Source organism: Poecilia reticulata, chromosome 8, assembly GCF_904066995.2.
Source record: "Poecilia reticulata chromosome 8, P_reticulata-male-v2, whole genome shotgun sequence".
NCBI classification, from domain to species: Eukaryota; Metazoa; Chordata; class Actinopteri; order Cyprinodontiformes; family Poeciliidae; genus Poecilia; species Poecilia reticulata.
This window is the reverse complement of record NC_088837.1, coordinates 21,398,554-21,421,195: the sequence shown is the minus strand read 5'-3', so window position 1 is coordinate 21,421,195 and position 22,642 is coordinate 21,398,554. Positions and strand designations below refer to the sequence as shown.

At 38.8% G+C, this 22,642-nt stretch overlaps 1 protein-coding gene across 11 annotated transcripts in view; it reads right to left on the bottom strand.

Moving 5' to 3' along the window:
* Nucleotides 1–22,642, bottom strand: part of arhgap23a (Rho GTPase activating protein 23a) — a 78,283-nt gene that overhangs the window by 29,762 nt on the left and 25,879 nt on the right. For 4 of the 11 annotated variants that reach the window (XM_008416953.3, XM_008416954.3, XM_008416955.3 and 1 more), the window contains exon 1: nt 8,343–9,184. The exons of 2 other annotated variants lie outside the window; for them this stretch is intronic. In XM_008416953.3, the coding sequence (XP_008415175.2) occupies nt 8,343–8,573 (231 nt within the window). In that variant the 5' untranslated portion in view covers nt 8,574–9,184. Of the gene's footprint in view, nt 1–5,212; nt 5,276–8,342; nt 9,186–22,642 lie in introns of those variants that run through there. 5 more of the 11 variants (XM_008416957.3, XM_008416960.3, XM_008416962.3 and 2 more) reach the window with 3 other exon arrangements.

Genomic DNA, 22,642 nt, shown 5'->3' with positions numbered 1-22,642 from the left:
GCCGCAATCAGGAAGCCCTCCAGGCTGCACAGAACCATGTCAGGAATCCACGACTCCTTTTTAGATTGCTCTGACACTGGACTGAGGACAACAGGTCCAAACTTTTCCAGGTTTGGAGTGGCCACTGAAGGAAGATTTCCACCCACTTTCCAAATATTTCATTCCTCCTGCTGAGTAAATAAGCAGAGTGAGCTCAGCTCAAAGCCACATGTGAGAAGTCTCACCCTCGTGCTGCCCTGAAGACCCACATCTGTCAGTCAAACACAATCACCTGACCAAACAGGGACGCAGGGGATGTGTATACCCGAGGTCAAAGGTCAGATCTGCTGTGTGGAATACCAGAAAGGCGTTATCTGACTGCTGTGACTTAAATTTACAGCAACTTATACAAAAATTAAAGCAAAAGTTTGAGAAGCTGTTGCATGTAGTTACCACATAATACTATACTGGAGCAATAAATGTGTCCAGTTTCGATTTCACTGGTTTATCTTTTTTATTCTTTCTGGTTCTTTGCAAGATTGAAAACCTCAAAACAACAAAAAGTTTTCAATAATGGACACATTGCAAAGACTAGTGACACTGGAGACTGCTTAGTAGTAACTCTAGTTGATTATTTTATTGATAATGTTGACAGTTAATCAACTAATTGGATAAAAAAAATGCCACATTCTACAGATTTTTAATTTAACCACTCTTGTACAATATTAGAAATTCATTAAAAGATGCAAAAAAAAAAAAAACAACAAATAATTAAATTCCCTTTTTAAATCAGAAAAACATTTAATTGCTTAAAATGCAATGGAATAGTGAATTTGAAGCAGGTGAAGCTAAAATGATGAAGTTTTAGCTAAAACATATTTATGGAAAAAGATTAGTTTTTTATCACAAATGTAAAATGTGTATATATATTTTGTACAGATTTGGCCTAATTATTGCTCTAAATATACTTTTTTTCCAGCAAATGGACTGAATCTGCTCCAGTTAACGATTAATCGATCGCTACACTAGTTGACGATCATTTCAATAATTGATTCGTCACGATTAATCATTTCAGTTCTACTGGAGATTCTTAAGAAAATTGACTCATGTTGGCTCGTTCTTCCAATGCCAACAGCTATGAGAGCGTTCATGAAGCCCGTAGATGTGGCTAACAGCCTGATCTGGTTTCCAGCTCATCACAGGATGATGACAGAAAATTATGCATGCATACAGTCACACCGAAAGCCGATGCAAAACGAGAAACTGCAGGTGAGAAAATACCTGGACAGAACCAATACAGGGAGAACATCCAAACTTTATCCCTTATTGAGCTTTGCATCTGTGTCTGTTCTGTTCTCCATATAGAGCAAATTAAGCGCTTTTTGTTAGTCATTTCTTTATTTTAATAACAAAACTATAAACACGGCCAATTACGGCTTTGAAAGACAAGCGCACACAAATAAAAACGGCTCTATGTTCTTCTAAAATACCTGCTACAATTACAGTTAATGTACACATTTGCACGCTTAAACGCATATCATCTCTGCAAACAGTTTATTTTCTTTCATCCAAGTAATTTAAAGACGACGCCGACTCTCAACGGCTTCAAACTTACAGGCTCTGAAATCACAAGATCAAAAGAACAAGGTGGATATTTTACATTTTTTTAATCCCACAGTGAGTAAGTAGCACCTCGTTTCACAAACATCTATGATTACTGACGTGCGTTGATATGGAAAGGTATGTTCTTTGCTCCATGCAGCCAAATGAAGATGCATTCGGTCTGCAGCTCCTCATCCTCCTCCGCTTCACAGTTATTTGCTCGTGAGCTCTGGATTGTTATCCCGCTGCATAATCCAATTGTGTTAGAGCTTAGATGCAGCAGGACATTCAGGATTTTCTACCAGAGACAAGAATTCATGTTACATCTGATGTAGAAGTTCCTCCACCATCAAAACACCTGACAGTTACGGTTTTCTTTTTCTAAAACCCTCCACAAAGTTCACAAAACATTTGATCAAAAACCTTGGGATCTGTCAGGGTGTTTTTTTTTTTTTATGATTATCAGTTGCCTTTGAACTCTCAATGTTTTTTATTCTGTTTCCTTTAGTAATTCAATCGATTATTTTGACAATCGTATAAGAAGTGGCAAATTCTAAAGATTTTTCATTTAACCAGATGCAAATGAACAAATAACTCACATTTTTTAACAATAAAATAAAAAATGTAATGCCTGAAATGTAATAATATAGCATCCCTTTAGTGTACACTTGATAATTTAAACATGTAAAAATATTGGCTTGACATCAGTAAGGCTGATCTGTTGATTATTTCTGGATTAATCGATTAATAATCGGATTCTCATAGGAGAAATGTTACAGTATTTGAACCAGATGAAGCTAAAACTATGAGTTCTGGGTAGAATATATTTACAGACATGTTAAACGTTAAATGCAAAATGTATGCAATGTTTTTTTTACAGTTTTGAATTAATTTCTGGCTTCTGGTTTATCACAGGTAATTTATGAATAAATAAGGCAAAACTGCATTTTTCTTAAATAAAATAATTACTTGAAAACACATTTTTGTGTTTATTCAGGTTATTTTCATCTGATATACCAATTTGTCTTTTGATAGGAAAATTTAATAAAACACAAAAACAGAAACAAATCTGTCTTGCACAACTAAATGACACTAAATCTACAAAAGATTTTATTTTATGATTACATTTTTATTATCTCCAGAATTTGCATTTTCTCCCTTCTTTCATGCAACGATACTTTATTCATGCAACTCTAGGATTAAGTTTTTATGTTTAATCAAAGCGAATGCTACATTAACTCTGATTTAAAATGGTTGATTCATCTAATTTATCCACGTTAATCAATTTTCAGAAGTTAAACATTTATGCCACTATTTTGTTTGTAATGTGAAAATTTGTATTCATTTTTTTATTGTTAGAAAGACAATGACCCTTACAGCCACTTTCTACTTCCTATAAATGCTAAAACACACATATGTGGCAGGTTTGTGTGTCGCCACACAACAACAGGAAGTGCCTGGCTTGAGACAGGAAGTGGAACAACCAGGAGCTCCTATAAATATACTCTTCATCGTTGAGGCACTTCCCATTTCTTCACTCCTCTTTCTTCCTCCTTCCTTCCTTCCTCCCCTCAACCTCCTCTTCCTCCCGCTCAACATGCGAGTTCATGCAGTGGAAATCTTTCACCCGCACAATTTCCTTTCCCTCTACTTTTAAGTTCCACTGAGGAAAAAGATAAATACAGGAAGAGATTTGTTTGCAGATTTGTGTTGGGGAACACATAAATGTCTGCATATTTGCGAATTCGACTTCCATAAATCTGGAGTATTTCAAGCCTGGCAGTCTAAACAATGGAACGTGAGGCCTGCTATTTTCTCTTAGAAGAATGCAAAGAGATGTGAACAAGGAGCGATCGAGTCAAAGAGATAAAAGGGAAAACGAAAGAGCAGCAGGGGAAGAATCGAACCGAATTCCTCAGATGGAGCAGTTTCTGGTTTGGACGAGTCAAAACACACGCCGACATGTCACAGGGAGAGAGTGAGTGAGGATGAGGAAGAGGAGGAGTATCGCGCTTCAGCAGAGGGACAGGCTCCAGCACGCTAGTTTCGACCACATGGCCCCTCCCGGCGCTGGGAATACCTAAACCCTGTGATTACCCAAAACACACGGGGTCTGAGCGGGTCTGGACCGAATCCCACTCGGCTGCTCTGGACCGTGTGGGCTGCGTGTTCCTTCTCGGATAATCGAGTCTGCAGCTGACCTTTCCGCCCGCCCTCCTCCCTCGGGCCGGATAAACACCTCTCCTGTCACCTCTCACCTTGTGGTTTAAAAAAATCCACTCAGACACGCCGACACGGTCCGGCTCCTCCAGGAAAGGACATTGTGTTTAACGAAGAATGTCCATGGAGTTTTTCAGGCTAAACTTGGCTTCTCAAACAGGCTTGAGGGAAACAGTGAAAAGGAAAAATAACACTTTCTTCTCTCAGAGTTTAAATCTAACTCAGAGAGAAGAAAATCTGAGAAGAAAAGTTTCTTCCTTGAACAGGTTAGGATAAGTTTATGGGTTATACAAAACACGTTTGCTACATTTTTTGCACAAAATCAATCTTACACATTGACATTTAGGGCCTCTTGTCACTTCAAACCTAAATTAGCTGCTGCTGGCTATGCTACCCCCAACTCAACGTTTGTACTTGCAGGTGAAAATGGCTGCAAACAAATGCGCAATTACACAACAGTATGCCTTTGAAAAGCAGAAGTGGAGCCTCCTGCATAACCAATAAGAATGCAGCCAGAGGTTTCTGGATGGTAAGTCAACGACAAAGTACTAGTCTTTTCCTGCAGTAACATCAGCTGACCAAACGTGCAAGAGTTCAGCGTGGGTAGCTAGATAACGGGCTGGGCTTCAATGGGGTTGCTAGGTAACAGGCTAAGCTTTGCTGGGGTTGTTAGTTGAGGGGCAGTGTCTGCTAATTAATTTTCCAGACACCTAAAAACATGAACTTTTTGTCAAAAACCATATTGGTATGTTTTTTTATGAACACTATAAAAAAAAAACCTGTTTCCCCCTCATACCAGTTACTACAACAAAAAACATCGCAATGTTTCTTAGTACACATCTCTGTGGAATCCCATTCACATGCGATGATGTCATCGCAAAAACACACTACAATGGAAAACAACCGAACATGCAGCGTAACCTGTATTGCCACACACGTGTTTAGTTTTGTTGGTACACAGAACAGCAGCCGGAGAAAACCCTGTGGTTGTTTCTGCTCCTGACTTCAATTACAAAGCCTGAAATGACAGATTATGACCTAAAAATACAATAAGGAAAGCATACATTGTTTTATTTCCACCAACTCAGCGCAGATTCTAAACTTTAAAATTGCTGAAAGTGATAAGAATGATCCATAATCTTCCTAAACTCCAGAAACAAACGGATTTTATAAGCGTAAGAGGCTTTCCTGGTACATAATCGTATCAAAAAGCTGAATTTACAGTCATCGGGAGCGGCAGGCGGCAGCCGTCCCGCTGAAAACCCGGCAGAACAGAACAATAATGCTCTTTTAAACAGCTGAGAGCTGCAACCTGTTTGAAAAGTGGAGCTTTAACGGGCCGCTGTATCTGCTGACGAGCCGTTAATCCACAGCAGAGGAGAAAAACGCAGATGGCAGCATCACGACTTACCGGCCACACAGAGGGAGAACTCCTCCACCTCTGCACGTCCAGACGCATCCTACGTCCCGACAAGGTGATCCATGACGGCACCAGAAGCAGTGGAGGAGTCAAGATATCCTCCTCAACGCGCCCGTGTGTCAATATGTGTTCAAAAACTAGCTTAGCCCAGTTGACTGTCCAACCAGGATGATGACGCAACATCAGTTGAACAGGGTTTTCTGCTCTGTGGGTAAACATGCAGCTTTCCTGTTGTTCAATTGATGCATCTATTCTGATTAAAACCTAAAAGTATAAGTGTTTCCAAGAAGAGTTGCAGATTTGGAATAAGTTGGCTGGAGACACACATGGTGCATGACGCAGGTTTAAATGCGGCCAGGGGACTTTTTCCTCTGGTCAGGAGGAAAAAACACACAGCTGCAAAATCTTTGTTTGCTTTTGTTTTAAGTCAAACATCTTCATTCAAAAAAAAAGAAAAAAAAGTTTGGAATAAAATACAGATATCAGTCAGGATGTTTTTTTGCTTAGTTTCTGCATTAAAAAAATAATTAGATAAATTGTGTGTAAAAGGAGGGAAAATGGAGGAAGTTGTATAAGGAAGACCAATAATAATCCACCTCCAATTAATATTTTGGTCAAAATATTAAAGAGAGTTTTGATTGTCCAAGCGAAACCAAAAAAATCTTACAGAAGTAGAAGAAAAACACCAAAAGTTTGACGGAAAATCTCAAGAAAACCTACAAAATTTATTTTAGTGGTATTAAAACAGGTTTTGACACGAACTGTATGGCTTTCTGCCCAGAGCAGCACACCACAGCGGGCGCCACAAACACTTTAGTGAAAGCAAAAAATATGCCTTAAATGGCAAATGACTCAGCTATTAGACACTGTTAATGTTTCGTCTTTTAAACAATCTAGTCTGTTTAAAATCCTTAAAACTTAAACAAGATTATTCAGCACTGAACTGAAATGCGTTTAAATGCTAATATTCTCTCCGTTTGACCTTAAAGAAGGACTGAAACTATTCCTGACAAAACCGCCGCTCGCTGAAAACATAAAGAAATGAAAGATGAGTTGAGACTTTTTCCACCCCATTGTAAAAAATAAAAAAATTACCACAATCCGTCTCCAACATGAGCCTGTAAGCCTTTTTTTAGCCTTGCATGAAATGACCCGACTCCATTCCATAAAACTTAATTCCAGATCAGGTTTATTATAATTAAACTTGTGGGTTGTTTTTCTTTCCACAATTTTACTTCTGTTTTTATTACACCGACCTCAAACCAAGCAGCTCGAGTATTTTTCTGCCGTTCGCACATCACAGGCATCTGAGCGACATTATAAACACGAAATTCCAGACTTACGCAGAACCTGTTAACTTTAACGGCATCTGCAGCAGACGGAGACGGAGATTGTGTTTCTTTTTAACCTTCGGAGAAAATGAAACGCGCTTCTTGTTTATCTGGGAGAACAAACGTCGTATACAGTGAGTGTTTGTCTCCTGCCCCCACGCTCACATTCCTGATTGTGGCATTTCTTAACAGTCAAGGATGAGGGGGATGGTAACACAGGAAAAAAATTAAAATAGGTAGAAAAGCGGAAGTAATGATTCAAATGAAAAATTATGTGACAATGAGATAAAATAGTGATGTAAACACCCAAAATATTTGGACTATCTTGGCGCAGCTTGCTCCTTTTATGACGAAAAGCAACCAAAGGAGGCACTTCAGCTCTCCCTTCATCATTCTTTAGACGCTAATTAGAAGAAGGTCAACACACAAAAACTCTTGATGATAGGAAGACTGATTACCACCTTTAAAACTGATTTAAATCTTGGAAATCCACACTCAAACACAATTCAAAAAGTCAAGAAAAAAAACATTAGAAGAAGGAAAAATGTGCTTTTTTTTTTTGCTGCAAATATTGAAGCGGTGAAGGCAAGACGTCGCTCTGGCAGGTAACGCTGACAGGTGAAGGAACCTGTCAGCAGCTGAGCGCTTAAATGACTCCAAACAATGAAGTTACAGCAACGCTGCTGACATGCACAACTGACAAACCGCATGCAGCGGTTTCCAAAGAATACGCAGCTCCTCTGGGAGTTTGCAAAGCTAATTCTGACGGATAAAAACAATATACCTCCTATGTCGTTTCTGGTTACAAGCAACCGGTTGACACCTGCTTATTTTAACGCTAAAACAAACAACTTGAGGATTAAGGTGAAGGAAAATTTCACGTTGGTTATCCGGTGGATTTGAAAAATAGGTCTGGTGACGCTTCGGCTGCAACGTGGCAGGCTTTAGGACCTTGGCGGAGATCGTGAGGGGAGATGGAGAGGTCGGCACGTCTGTCTTTATATCAAACAAACAGGAAAAAACATCAAATCTGACCAAATATCTTTTATCTAGTTTCAAGTTAACATATGTTAGTAAACTTGAAATAAGACGAGACCAACTTAAGAGATAAAAGAGCTTGTTTAAGTTGATGATTCCTCAATATTGATGAAAAAGATACGGGTTCTGCTTTCACTTATATTTGGGGAAAATATCTTGTTATAAGTGACGTAATCTGCCAAGATTTTTATAAATATTGAGGTTTTACTGATTTAAAACAAGCTCTTTTTTCTTGCTGAAAAGTTAGTTGTAAGCTAGTTTTATATAATTTCCTGTGTAAACAGATATTTGCACAAGAAACTAGACAAAAATGCGTGGAAAGATTTGGTGTTTTAATTAAAAAAAAGAATTCAGACTTTTCTCAGCAAATTAAAGACATAATTTAAAATGAAAGTCAGAATTTTAAAATTAAAAGTCAGATTTGTGGGCTTAATGTTCTTCCGTAGTTTTGTATTCTTTTCATTATACAATAAAAATGAGAGTAGAAGTAGCTGAATTAGTAAAAATGTGTTTACAGAATGTAGAAATAAAAATTACAATAGGTTGTGTAAAGGGAAAATGTAAATATCTCTCTGCTTTTGTATTGCTGAAGGTAAATTTATAGCTTTTATATAAATATAACTCTGTTGTAACCCGGTAAGAATAGCTGCAGTTCTATTGGACCTAATGATTTACTTGTTTAGTAAACAAATAAATAAATATGGAACAGAAACGGAAGCACCAGCCTCAGTCTCTGGCTGACCTCTCCTTACCCTGAGCTGATGTGCGTTTTGGCCGGGCGAAGCCGGTTCGGCGCGCGGCGCCGGACTCGCCGCTCCGTGGAGAACGGCCACCCAAATGCAGCGCGGCTCTGGCGAGCTGCAGTCCACCCCCACCGGGTTCTGGAAGCTCCAGTCCGACCCGGCTGGCGCGGAGCACGGGAGCATAGCGGCAGGCATCTGTGCGCCGAGTTCAGTCAGACCCACATCGCTCACCACCACCATGGACCGCTCGGCTATCAGCGCCGAGTCGAGGACAGAGTCCAGACGCAGAAATGGATTTCGGGTGAAAGTTTCCTCTTCCAGTCATTCACTCAAACAGGCTGGACTCCAATCCATTGCAACAGGAAGTTTAATCCCACATTTTCCACAGCAGATCTGTTGGATCATCAGCAGGCAGAGGTTCTGGGCAGCAGATGGAGGAATGTGTGTGTGGCATCAGAGGTAGGTCTGGTTTCAGAGAATAACTGGCGGCGTCCCTCTCACGTCGGTGTCCGGTGATGTTCTGCAAACTGCTGTCCCAGAGGGCTGGACCCTGCGTCTGTCCTCCCTCCCACTGCCCTCTCTCTCCTCTGTATCTCCACTTCCAAACTAATCACTTCATCTCACCCTCATGTCAATCCCAATCTCCTGTCCACTTATTCAGAATCAGCCATCCAAACCTTTTTCTCTCGTCTTCTGAGTTACTTCTTTCCTGGTGTTTGTTTCCTCGACTTTATCCAAACCGGTCTGACAGTCATCTGGAGACAAACAACGGCGAAACTTTCCAAAAAAGCATCAGACATTTGGAATGAAGACTGAAAGGGAAAAACGTGATATCTCCGTGGTGGATCCGTGCCAGTGCTGCGTTGTGCGCGCAGTGACAAAACTGTGATCCCGACGCTAAATTTCGCAAAAGCCGGCACTGCCTCCTGCACCTCCTCTCCACTCAGAGGAGAGACAGACAGGGAGAGGAAAAAAAAAACAAAAAGAAGCCAATTTCCAGCACAAAGAGAAAAGAAAACATTTGCCCCTGCGTTTGTCTCCTTTAGGTTAAGAGCGGAAAATAAAGAGGAGGGAGGACAGGACGATAGCGCCGAACATGGATAAAGAAGGAGCAACAAAAGCTGCTGAGAATAAAGCATGTCAACATGACCCACTCGCTCACATTCCTGTTTTAAAAACTCTGGCACCTCAACCTGAAACCAGATGTTTACGTCCACCTATAAAAAGGCAGAGCGTGCAGCAAGTTTACTCAAATTATTTCTATTATCCAACTGCCACAATGAGAGAAATAATGCTAATTACTTTCTTCAAAGTCAAATGTTTACATAAAAGATGTTGTAAAACAGTTTGCATGGCGAAAAGACAAAGTCTTACCAGACTAGTTTCTAGTGGAATTATCTTATCACACTTGAAATATGATAAAATTAACTTTAAAGTAACTTTTCAGCAAGAAATACGGCTTGTTTTAAGTCAATAACTCCTAAAATATTGGTGAAAAAGTCCTACGTCCTTTAGTAAATTATTTCACTTATAACATGGGGAAAATGTCTCGTCATAAGCAAAATAATCCGCCAATGGAACTGACAATATCTGAGTTACCCAAAGACAAAAATGTGGGAAAACTAAGAAGACATCAGGAAGAGAATTGTTGGCGTCTGGTATATCCTTCGATATAACCAAAAACGCAAACTTCTTTAAACAATTACATGTAAATAAATGAAAGAAACATAGAAATGTCTAGTTACTATTTAGGACAGAGGAGCCTGTTTTATTCCAGAGATAAAACAGGTTTTGGTAAAGAAAAGTGTGAATAATCTTTAAAACAAAAGCAAAAAAATGTCCTGCACCAACATGAGCTGAACGGTTACTCATGTAGGAAGAAGCTATTACCCAAAATGCAACATCTAAAGCCAGAAAACAGTTTGCAAAAACACAAAAAGACAACAGTGAAACAAAGAGTTACAATCTTTGACCACAGCATTACGAAGTCCAGAAATTTCATAAAAACACTATTTTGTATCAATATTTAAAAGAAAATAAAAATTGTTCCATGAAATTCATTTATCAGTGGCTATGCTAACTAGCCTTAGCATTCGTGACATGCTATGTTGTGGTGAACCAGCTGTAGCGTAGCAGAGTATAGGGCAGGGGTGAGCATGGAAGTGATTGAGAGCGCTAAGACCCTCCTCCTGGTTGTGATTGGTCGTTTCTAGTTAGCACTGGGAGAAGGAGGAGAAGCTCATTTTTATTCACCGATTATCTGTCTTAACTTTTTAAATTTGAACAAATATGTAACTTCAAAACCAATTCCTAAAAAGATGCATGCAAGCTTTGTAATTTGAAGAAACCCAAGCATTCCTATCTCCTAATTCTGGCATTTAAATTGTTGAACCAATTTTTGTACCATTTCACCAATTCTATCAGAATGAATAAAGGAAAAACGTGAGAAAAACATTGATGTGCACTTTTTCTATCCTGGTCATTGCTGCACTAAATCTGTCAGGAAAAACACAAACATGGAGTTCTCGGCAAACTGCTAGGATTCCTGGACAGAGCGTCCTACAGGTGCCCGAGTCGCTGCAGACGCCCCCGCCTCCTGCCGCTTGTCACGTCCGCTAACAGCGGGGTTAGACAGGTTTCACCTGCCACACAACGGGACAAGTACCGACTCGCCTGCAGAGGTCCGTCATCCACACACACTGTACCCTCCAGGTATGCTGCACGGCGTCAAAAAGGGAAAACACAGCAGGTTCGGACGGCTTGCGCTCCGCGATGGGGTGAAAAGTTAAAGAGAGGTGATCTGATCGCTGAGGAATCCAAACATCGGTATCGGTTTACAGCTTTCTGTTAGGAGTTTGTAGCGTTAAAGAGACGGCAATGCCTGGTGGTGATTCTGGACAATATAAACTCTAATTTTATTCCAAGATGGACTCTTGGGTGACTTCTGAACAATTGGTTACAGTAGATTTTATTTCCAGGACTTTGAATACCACAGTTTTCAAATTTATGTCGGTTTGTCACATAAAATCCCAATAAAACCTAATTTACGTTTACGAAGTGTATTTTTACTACACTACATATGTCTACATATGTCTCCAACAGCAGATTGACATTTGTTTTTGCTTTCATATAATCTTATATGCACTAAATCTGTAATAAAAATGTTTTTTAAACATACCTGTGTATAGGTATGTTGGTGGGGATTTCTGAAACAGTTTGAAACAAAAGCTAAAGTGTTTGCATAAAAACAACAAGTTAGAACCTACTGGTCTAAACTATGGGGTACCACAAGGCTCCTAGTTGGGCCCACTAGATCATTCATTCATTTTATTATACCACCTATATGCAAATTACATTCATCTGCTTAAGATTTCTTCAAGAATTAGTTTTTTTTTAACTCTCTCAACTATTGGGGTACATGAAGCAATTTAAAAATGCTTAAAAATTGAAATATACTCTAAGAAGATAGAGTGATCAGTGGCCTGTTGAGGATAGTTCATCAAATATGATCAGATATTAGTCATTTGAGTTCTGCTGTTAAGTCAAACTTAAAGAATTTGGGTGTTGTTTTTGACAAATTAACCAATCAGTATCTACTCAGAGTTACTCGAAATATCTCATTCTGGTCATGTGAAAAACAGGAAAACAGGAACTTGAGATTCTTATTCATGGTTTTCCTGTCATCTAGACTTTTGTAATGCACTTTTTCACACGTATCCAAAAAGACTTGAACACTTTCAGCTGGTCTGAAACTCTCCAGTAAAACCTGGCGTCATTCCTGTTTCACCGTCTTTGCTCTGGTTAGCTGGTCGTTTTAAAATCCAGATGTTAACTTTCTAGGATGTTCAAGCTTTTTACTGTTTTGCTGAAATGTTAAAGTACAGAAGTCAAAATCTTCCTGAAGTCCCAAGAACCAGATAGAAAACTCCTTCCTAGACTCCTACTTTAGTTGTTGTACTGTCTTCAGAGTCTTGAAGCTTTTTTATTAAAACATGATTTTCTTTAAAATTTTTTGAAATTAGCTTCTATTTTTTCATGCTTTTTGCGATTTCATCAGTGCAAAGTGCTACATCAACAACACTTACTGCCTTAATATCAGAGGAGATGTAGCTTAATAGCTTGAAACATTGAGTCACATGTTGCTCTTGGCTTGTAACGCTTGTATGAGCTAATCTGGCTTCTTACCACAAAAAAATCCCACTAGTTTTCTCCACTTGTACTTTTAAGAAGATTAAGTTGTGTGTAATTTCTTTCCAAAAAGCAGGTTAAAACATCAATATTAAATGACATGCACCAAAAAAAAAAACAATGTTAGCTGGTCATTAGCAACGGTTAAACAGACATGAGAGTAGTAACTTCTTTTTCTAACTCAATAATAACATGATACTGTATACTTTACAAGATTATTTATCCATGCACACATTCACAAATACTTGAGGTCAATTTAGAGAAACCAGTTAACCTAACAGTCATGTTTTTGCACTGTGGGAAGATACTGGAGTACCCTGAGAGAACTCATGCATACACAAGGAGAACTAGCCATTGCACCTGCAATAGTCTCTTTAATAAATTAATTAAAAAGTACTTATTGTGGCAAAACAAGAAAAAAAATTTCTCCCAAAACCCTTTTATGGAAATTGCATCAATTAGCAAATGATCAAATATATATATGTCATATAGTCAAGAGACATTGATTTATTTCTATATCTAAAGGTTAAAAAAATTCCACCTTAATGGACGTTTAAGTTTACACAGATTTTGACGCGTTATTGAAGTACTTCATAGAGTACGTTTTCTCTAAAACACACCTATGCACACACTGTTAGGCCAAAAAACCCCAGTGTACGCATATTCACACAAACAGCCCACACGTCTCACTGAGTCACAGCTGGGTATAAATACTCAAAGCTGTGTAATTATGGTTCCTCTTAAATTCAGAAGCCGGGGGGGTTCTCTTCTTTCTCTGCGGTTCAGACCAGAGGAACCGCCCTGCCGGGTCGCCATCCAGGCAGGATTCTTTTCTTTCAAGGAGAGAAATGTGAGAAACAAGGATATGAACCAAGAGCAGAAGTGGGATCATGATGGGCAGGACAGAGCAATATGGCTACAACATAAAATCTCATATTTTTCCCTAAAAAAGAAATTAAAAATGACTGAAAATATTTTCAAAATGTGAATTTTATTTAAATCATTCTGCTGTGAGTTGAAAGTCAAAGAATTAGGGCGAGGCTACAAAAATGTTTCTCTAATCACAAAAATATAGTCATAATATTAGCAGATAAAAGATGCAATTATACAAAAACAATGTCTTAAAATTATGAAAAAAGTCATTTTAACGAGAAAAAAAACATGATTATTTTTGTGTTGCAAGAAACAACTAACCATGTTAGCAAGCTTTTTTTTTTCTTATCAGTCCTTGAACAGTAAGCACCAAAAAAAACAACGCTAGCTAGCCACTAGCGACAACTAAACATGTTAGCAAGCCTTTCTCATCTACCCTCGAAAAGTAAGCAACAAAAAATAATACTAGCTAGCCATTAGCAACAACTAACCATATTAGGAAGCTTTTCTTATCTGCCCTCAAAAGGTAAGTGCCAAAAAACAACGCTAGCTAGCCATTAGCAACAACTAACCATATTAGCAAGTTTTTCTTATCTGCCCTCAGAAGTTAAACAAAAAACAACGCTAGCTAGCCATTAGCAACAATTAAACATCATAGAAAGTTTTTCTTATCTGCCCTCAGAAGTTAAACAAAAAACGATAGCTAGCTAGCCATTAGCAACAACTAAACATCATAGAAAGTTTTTTTCATCTGCCCTCAAAAGGTAAGCAACAAAAACTGTTCTAGCTAGCCCGTAACAAAAACTAAACAGGCCTAAATGTAGCAAACTGAGGTGGATGGATAGACAGAGACCAATGAATGGACAAGCTGTTCGTCTGAAACGTGCTAAAGCATGTCAACTACCGCATGACCCTCTACCCTCTAGATAAGTTTTTCTTATCTGACTTCAACCTATCTGACACACTGCAACTTGGTTTTGACAAAGATCTTTAGGTTAAGAAATAAAAAGCCAACATGTGTTACTAATCCCAAAGAAATAATATCCCGTGGCTCCAGACCGGATTTGTCAACAAGCATATCAGAGAAAAGTGAGGAGATAGTTGAAGCAGGATAAAGTCAAGCATTGTTGCTGGTGAAGCAGATAGATTGGGATGCTGATACGTTTGGTCCTCTTTAGATCATTGGCCTACAGATTAACACCCAGAAACCTTTCTGAGTCACTTCCTTGCCAGACAAAAAGTATTTTTCCTAAATCGCCCACAAAGCTGTAAAAAATGAGCTTTCACAGGAAAATACACAGGAAAGAAGAGTGAAGCGTTTCAGTGTGCTGTCATGACCAAACTAAAGTGCAGACACAACGATGGGGTGTTTTCTCTAAACACAGGCTGCAAAACTTCAAGAAAGGGTCACCAGGGGACAGTCTGGGTTTCTGCTTACAATGGAAAACCAAACGGCGCAGACAAAAATAAAGGATTGTCCTTGTGGAGAAATCACTCCGGGAAGTTCAACATATCCCTTTCAAATGTCTTTAAACCTTTTAAAACCTAAAATAAAGTTTAACGATCTTGTTAGATCCTGAAAGAAATGCCCCCAAATAAGAGAAAGACAAAATTCAAGCACTGCAGCGTATGGATGAAATGACTAATCAGATAAATTGTCAACTAATTTGGTGACTGATTAATCAACAACTGAAGTATGCAAACTCTAAAAACGACCTTTTCTGAAAGAACAAAGCTATCAGTATTAGGTAAAAACTGTACAAACGTATTTACATTTTGCATTTAAGATAAAACAAAACCCTTTGACTTTAAATATGTACCATCCAGAATTCCTCAAGTGGCAGTTTTAGCTTCAAACTCTGTAAAACATTTACTATTAAGCACCTTTTGCTATCTAATTATTAATTAGTAATCTGAAAATCAACCAGAAGATCAGACTGCAATGATGTTAAGTCAAGCAGAAACAGTTCAACTTTCCACCCGTTGGTGTTAGAAGTGCTGCAGATGCATCCTTTCCCACAAATGATCAAATATTCACAACGATTTAGACGATAAATGTTTATTTTCTTATTTTAAAAAGTTTTAAATCTTTTAATGTATTTCTAATATTAGAAAAATCAGTAGAATGTGCCAATTTTTAACTGATAGATTAATCAGTAAGTAGCTGCAGCGATACTGTTGATCCAAGCTCAAAAACTTGAGTCAGTCTCTGCATGGTGATGAGAGTCGATGTCTTTGTCTAGACGGTCATTTTGAAGTGGATTCTACAAATGCAATTTACCAGTTAAAAACGGGGCGTGGCTGTTTGAAGCGAGTTAATTTTAACTTTAATCTCCAGTAAATCTCATTGACTCAGAACCTACAGGCATAGGGTGTAGTTACCGGGCTGAGCCACTAGAGGGCAGCCACAACCCAACGTGTCGCCGAGCCCGGCAACACGTCTTATTTTCACAGCAACAGTAAACAGAAAAGTGAAAGTGTAAGGTGAAATATTGCAACATGGTGACATAACAGCGTTCATCTGTGACCTTTTTTTTGTTTTTTTAAAGTCAGAACTAAAATTGAATGGAAAACAGCAGCTGGAGGTCGGAGAGGTCACACCTGCTAGGGGCTTTAAGGGCCATGAAAGGAGGAGGGGAGAAAGGTGGCACAGGCAAACCAGGAATACGTTACGCAATTTGACAACCTTAAAACTCCCAAACATCCAAAATGAATCCCCACTGTGTCCGATAAGAGGGAAGCCCTTTGTCATCCCGCTCCAGAAAACAATAAACAAATAAGCTTTGTGTGACACGCGCAGCAAATAAAAATGAACTCATGACACAAGGGAACATCGGATACACAAGTCAAGTGTGTGAAACACCAGAAAATGCCAGATAGAAAGTGGGAAGGAGAAAACAAGGAGGCGGGAATGTTGGCTGAAGTTTGGATCACAAGAACGGGAATATTTACAGGACAGAGTGGGTCTAAACAGATAGAAGACGATAAGGAGGGACATGTGGACAGACTTGCGAAGAAAAGACAGAAAACAATCATAAATATAAACTATAAACTTTTCTTCAAACCTCTCTGTAACAAACTAACACAAAATGCTTTGTTATTGTGAAGTGAAAGAAAAAAGTCAAATACTTTAGTCAATTCTAGTTTGCATGCTACTAGACGGAAAGCAGTTTCTAATGCTTCCCACATATTTCATTTGGGTTTAGGTCTGAACTTTGACTAGGCCAATCTAACATTCAAGTATCTTTTAATATTCCACTGTAGCTTTGGCTGAATGTTGTTGTTTTTTTTTTATCGTATTCCCGATTGTCGTGTGTTCAGCTTCATCCATCTTCCACTTAACTCACAGCTAGTCTGGTGACAGCATGATGCTGCCACTACCATGTTTTACTGTGGCGTTTCCTCTACATACAGAAACTTGTTAGAATTTCTTTTAACGCTTTTTCTTCTTTTTCCATAAAAACCAGATCTGTTCATTGTAAAACTGAAGTTTTCACACCTGACCTGGGGGTCAGCTCAGTTTGCTTGCACTGGATTTTATTTAGGGGTATCAGAGGAAAGCAGGATGTGTAAGTAGTTTTGAAACCATGACTTTTGTTTTAAAATTTTGGGATGACTGTGTTGTAAACTACATTGAAGTTGACAAATTGGTCCACGCTTTATAAAAGCGCTGCAACTATAATTACACATTCTCTGTTGCTTTTTCCAATAACTTTGGTGCAATTAATACAAACAGAGACAAAAGAAAAAAATAATTTTAAGTACTTTTCTATCACATCAAAGGAGAAAATCTAACATTTCTCGGTGAGTTTCGATCTGTGAGGCAGACATCTGCTGGCACAGAGAGCTCACATCATGTTATCCAGCCCACTAAGTGGAGAGATGGTGTTCCACTTTAACATGATTAGCAGGGAGTGGCTCCTCTCCTCGAGCACATTCTTCATGTTCAGGTCTGCACTGAGGCAGCCAGAGATCAAGTCAATAAAAACCTTTTGCAAAGCGTCCATTGCATCTGCTCTCCACCTTATTCAAGATAATTACAGAAAAAGGCAACTAAAGCAGCAAATTCACTCCAAGCTTTCATGGGAACCCAGACTGCTTGAATGTTTGCATGTTTTGGAAAAAATTACAAGTCTGACTCTCATTTCACAGCTGGTTTTCCACAAGAGTTAAAAACAAGAATTTTTCTTGTTTTTAACTCTTGAAGGAATCAAAACAAATCTGTTCCAGCTAGGGAGGCAAACAATCAATCAATTTATGATTAATTATTCATAACTGGCTTGTTAGATTAAAATTAGTTCAAGAATCGATTGACTCTGGAACAGCTGCCATCCAGCAGAGGGCGCCACTGGTAATCCTTGAGCAGAATCATTTGATACAGAAACAAAGATGGCGGCCGCTTAAGTAAGTAAGTAAAAGTTATTTGTATAATACCCATCACAGATCCTCAGAGAATATAGAAATGGACATAAAGGGTAGGAATCAAGTTAAAATCCTGTCGGTTAAGCAATGTAGTTTGGTCGCCACCCAGCAGAGGGCGCTGCTAGTCATCCTTAAACTGAGTTGTTTACAGAAACAAAGATGGCGACCATGCAGGAAAGAGAAACGGTATGCAAGATGAACTTCTGTTTTGAAATATCAACACTTGAAAAGCTCCTTGAGTTTCACATTAACAGCTAATTCTAGGAATTTATTAAATATATTGGTTTGCTTCTCTTCTTAAATTCAGCATATTATGAAACATTTAATACTTTGTTATGGACAGATGGTCAAACCTGGCAAAATTAAATTTTTTAAAGAAAATGGACGATCACCAATTAATCACTAGTCGATGCATAAGATCAACCAACGTTAGGGTAACTCATTAAATGGATAACTTTAATCCCAAGTTCCAGCCAAAACTGCGAAATAAAAAGCTGCTGATGCTTTCCAGGTGAACCATGCTGCCTGCACCTGGAGGCCGCGGAAGAGTCCTGAGAGGAAGAGCCAGCCGCAGGGCTCTGCAGAGCAGATACATCTGTGTGGGGATGCGTGCACGCCATCTGAACAACATCAGGACCGATGACGACATCTGGCAGAGAGCTAGCGCTGCTCTCCCTGCACTGTACCTCCTCCTCCTCCTCCTCCTCCTCTGTGCTGACCACAACCGCTGGGAGCAATCAGAGCGTCACGTCTGAGCTCCGCTGCATTAGGAGACCCCACCCCTCTTCTTTTTCTCGTTTCCTTCTCTTTCTTTAGAGAACCACTGGGCTCCAGCAGGCCAGTTTCACAGGGTTGCCAGATCTGACTTACAGTTTCCAGTCCAAGAACAACGTAAAACAAAGACCAACCTCTAATGAAATTCATGCTGATGGCGCCAAATATTTTTTGGTTGTCCTTCATTATGTTCTGACCAGAACCAGGTAGCATTGGGACTGCAAAGGATTTGACTCTTTGAACACATGAGCCACATTTCCATTACAAATGTGAGCAAAGCTTTGTTGCTATTTTCCTAATCTCAAAGTAATACAGTTACACTTTTGTAAAATACACAAATTTTGATATAAAGCAAAACCTTTTTATCTAAAAACGTGAATTTTTTTTTTTATTGCCATGTTTCCATTTGGGGAAATTATGTAATTCAAATTTGCACAACTTGACTTTTTTGTGGACATATGTCCTTTTAAATCATGCTTCTCATGTGACGTCACACTTCTGGGAGCTCTGTAGTTTACAGCCATCTTGGTAGGTATCTGTAACTAACTGTCATGAGAGTTGCTATGGGGTTGCTATGACAACAATAAACAAGCCACACATTCTCTATCTCTTATGGCTTGATCCCAACAGCAGTGATTTAGTTGATGTAGCTTTATCTTGCACATTAGTCAAGAGTGTCAATATCCTGCGCTTGCCTACCAAGATGGCGGTTCAGTGGTCACTTCAGGAACTATGTATGCTACTACACAGTGACACCTGATTAATCAATGACTGATCATTGATGGTGTCACGTTCCACAGATTCTAGAGATTTCGAACTCAATTAACCTGTAAGATAAGTGCAAGAACAGGGCATTTTTGTAAACATTTTGTGCTTTTCTGCCACACTATTTTGAAATATTTTCCCTCTGAATCATTCCCAAAATGTTGTGAAAAGCAGCAACAATTTTAACAGGCTTCTCAAAACGGCTTTTTTTTAGCAAAATGTTTTCAAAAGCAGTCCAATCGTGCAGAAACTCACCCAATCTGGCAACACAACCGTTTTCCACCCCCTTCGCCTGGGGAAAAACGCCACCTCCCCCCCGCCCCCTCTACACAGGCCCACGTGTTTATATTTAGCTCAGCTCTGCTTCTGTGTAATTAGCATGAAAATTATAACTTTGGGGACCTAGAGGTGACGTCATGCTTCATTCTGGGCCGCGTCGAGCTTACATCCCGGCCCCTAAAGCAGGCGGCGGTGCAGCATCTGGGGCACGGCGGAGCCGAAGCCAAGCCGGATCGGGAAGCTCAAGAAAGCCCAGAGGTTTAAAAATATAGAAAAAAAAAAGAAAAAAAAAAAAAGAGCTTGACTGTTTATTACAGCCAAACTGGAGAGATGGTCTGCTCACCGCCTCCATCTGCCCTGGAGTTTCCATTTGAGGTCATCTGGTTTTTACATTCCTGCCATGCACCACTGCTCACCCAACGCTGAGGAAGTCCCCCTTTGCTCTGTTGGTGCAGAATCGTACAGTCCACAAATCCTCAAAGTGGAAGATGTGTGCAGAGGAACCATTTAGGGAGCTGCTGGCGGCTGCTACATCCGAGCCTCATGGGATGAATTCAGTGGATTATGTTGGGTTAAGAGTCTTCTAGTAAATCTCACGCAATTAGGAAGAAAGAAAGAGATGTTTAAATATCCTGGGTACAAAATGAACAAATGTATCCCATGATGCTCAAAGATAGCCAAAAATTGCACCAGAATTTTAAAAGACGCACAATAATTGTTGAAAAAATGCCAAGAAAGTAAAAAGATAATAATAGAAATAGTTTTACACTGGTTGGCGTTGGCACCTTTCTAATTTTTCTCCAGACTCTGGGAGCTTATTATAAGATAAAATCACACTTTACTTCTATGTTTTTTATTTTTATTAATTTGTTTATTTATTTTTTATAATAATAATATTCTTATTCGGACAGACATAGTGTTATTACCATAAATTGTGACAATAAGAACTATTTATTACTTATTTTTTAAGTAAATGTATTCAAAGAGTCACAAATACAAATATTGCTCCTGAAAATTATTCCTATTTGTAATCTGCTTGTTACAACACAAAGAAATGTTATTTGTATCACTAAACTGAACTGCATTTAATCACATATTCAAATTTATTTATAATCTCATTGAACAGAAATAGAAAAACCAACAATCCCAACAATGCGGACAGTTTTGTACTTTGTAGAGATCAATCAATCTAAATTCTTATGATAAGAAAGTTATCACGATAAATGATAAACAATTGTTCAACAAAACAATTATATACAAAAATATGCAAGTTTAACTTTTTAATTTATTAAAATAAATGACATTTCTGGTGCTACTCTCATTTATTGAGACACATCTGTCTCAGCTTTTCCTTCCCTTCAGGATGAACTTTCCCGTTTTTTGGTTTTTTTTCTGACTGTAATCTAAATTCTCTCCAGCCCGAAGCAAGGCTGATACCACGGCATATTTTGAATACAGGAGGATCTTATTATCTGCTCCTTCCTGTTGACACACTACAGACGGCAGCGCCCGGCTCAGGCTGGTCTCCAGAGGACGGCGGATGCTGGTGTCCTTGGTTTGTCTGGCTGATCCCGCCCGCTTCTCTGTGTCTTAAAGGGACGATAAGATCCAAACGCCCAGCTTGTGATGAAGATGAGGGTTTAGCCTCTGATGCTTCGTATTAGCGTTTCAGTGCGCTCACCCTGCAGATACAAGCAGGGTTGCAAGATCTGAAACAACATAAAGCTCTCCAACTCCAAAAAAAAACCCCAAAAAGCAAATGTAGGCCAAATCTCAACCTCTAATGAAATTCATATTGATAGCATTATATATATTCATACATACAGATGACTGAAATAAAGGACATTTTTGGTTGGCACTCAAGACTGCAAAGGACTTGATTCTTTGAACACACCAGCTTTACAAGGTGCGCAAAACTTTGTTGCTGTTCCGATAAAGTAAAAAAAAACTAAAAAAACCCACACAATTCTGTAGTAGCAGTTTTTCCGTTAGATAAGAAATGCAATTAAAATGAAGCAGTTTAAAGAAGGTGCTGCGCCATCATTCTCCTGCTACACAGGCGTCAAACTCGCTTTCAATTTGGATCTTATCAAGAATCTGGTTGGACCAGAATGTTTTGATAAATCCCACTAAGCTGTTAAAATATCAACGAATAGTTGTTTGTCTCAGCATTCAGTAAGTGTTTCTTAAAGTTAAATAATACTGAAAATCTTTTCACACCCATCAGTCCTTCAGGGATCTTATGAATGTTTTTGCAATTTTTTAAAAATCAATATCAGAGATGTTTTTTAGAAATATTTGTGAGGAAATTTTACAATATTTGTGCTAATGTATGATGTTAAAAGTGACTTTTTATTAGTCGCCATAGCAGCTGTGAACTATAATGTGACATCAGGTGAGGCTGAGGCAGCAGTCACTTAAACTCAATGTTTTTGTCCAATTTTGAGAAAAATCTGCAGTAAAAATCAGAAAAAAATATGAGTGAATTTTGCGGATTTGTGAAAACTGGAGGGACTCAGGCCACAGAAAACGCTCAGGCGGGCTAGATTTGGCCCCCGGGCCTTCAGTTTGACACACATGTCCTACTACTTCCTGTCATGGAAAAGCAACTATTGAAACTTGAATTTATTTGTGGCAACATATCCTTTTAAATCCTGATGCGACCATGGGACAATTTATTAACCAATGACTAATAACTGATGATGTCATTATGTGGCAGAAAAGCACAAAACATAATAAAATTCCCTGTTCTTGCGCTTATCTTATTATTTCAAAATCACTGGAATCTGTTGAACTAGTTCTAAATAATTTTCCTCTGAAACTTCTAGAAAAATTCTTTAAACACACCCAAAGCTGTTTTTTCAAGCCAAACGTGTTCAAAATCAGCACAACTGGGCAACACTGGATACAAGCTGACCTTCCACAAGATCAGACCCTCATCCTCAAACGGCGAGGGGTCTCTCTGTTTTAATGACAGATAAAGGGTTGCGACACAAGAGGCCCAGCCT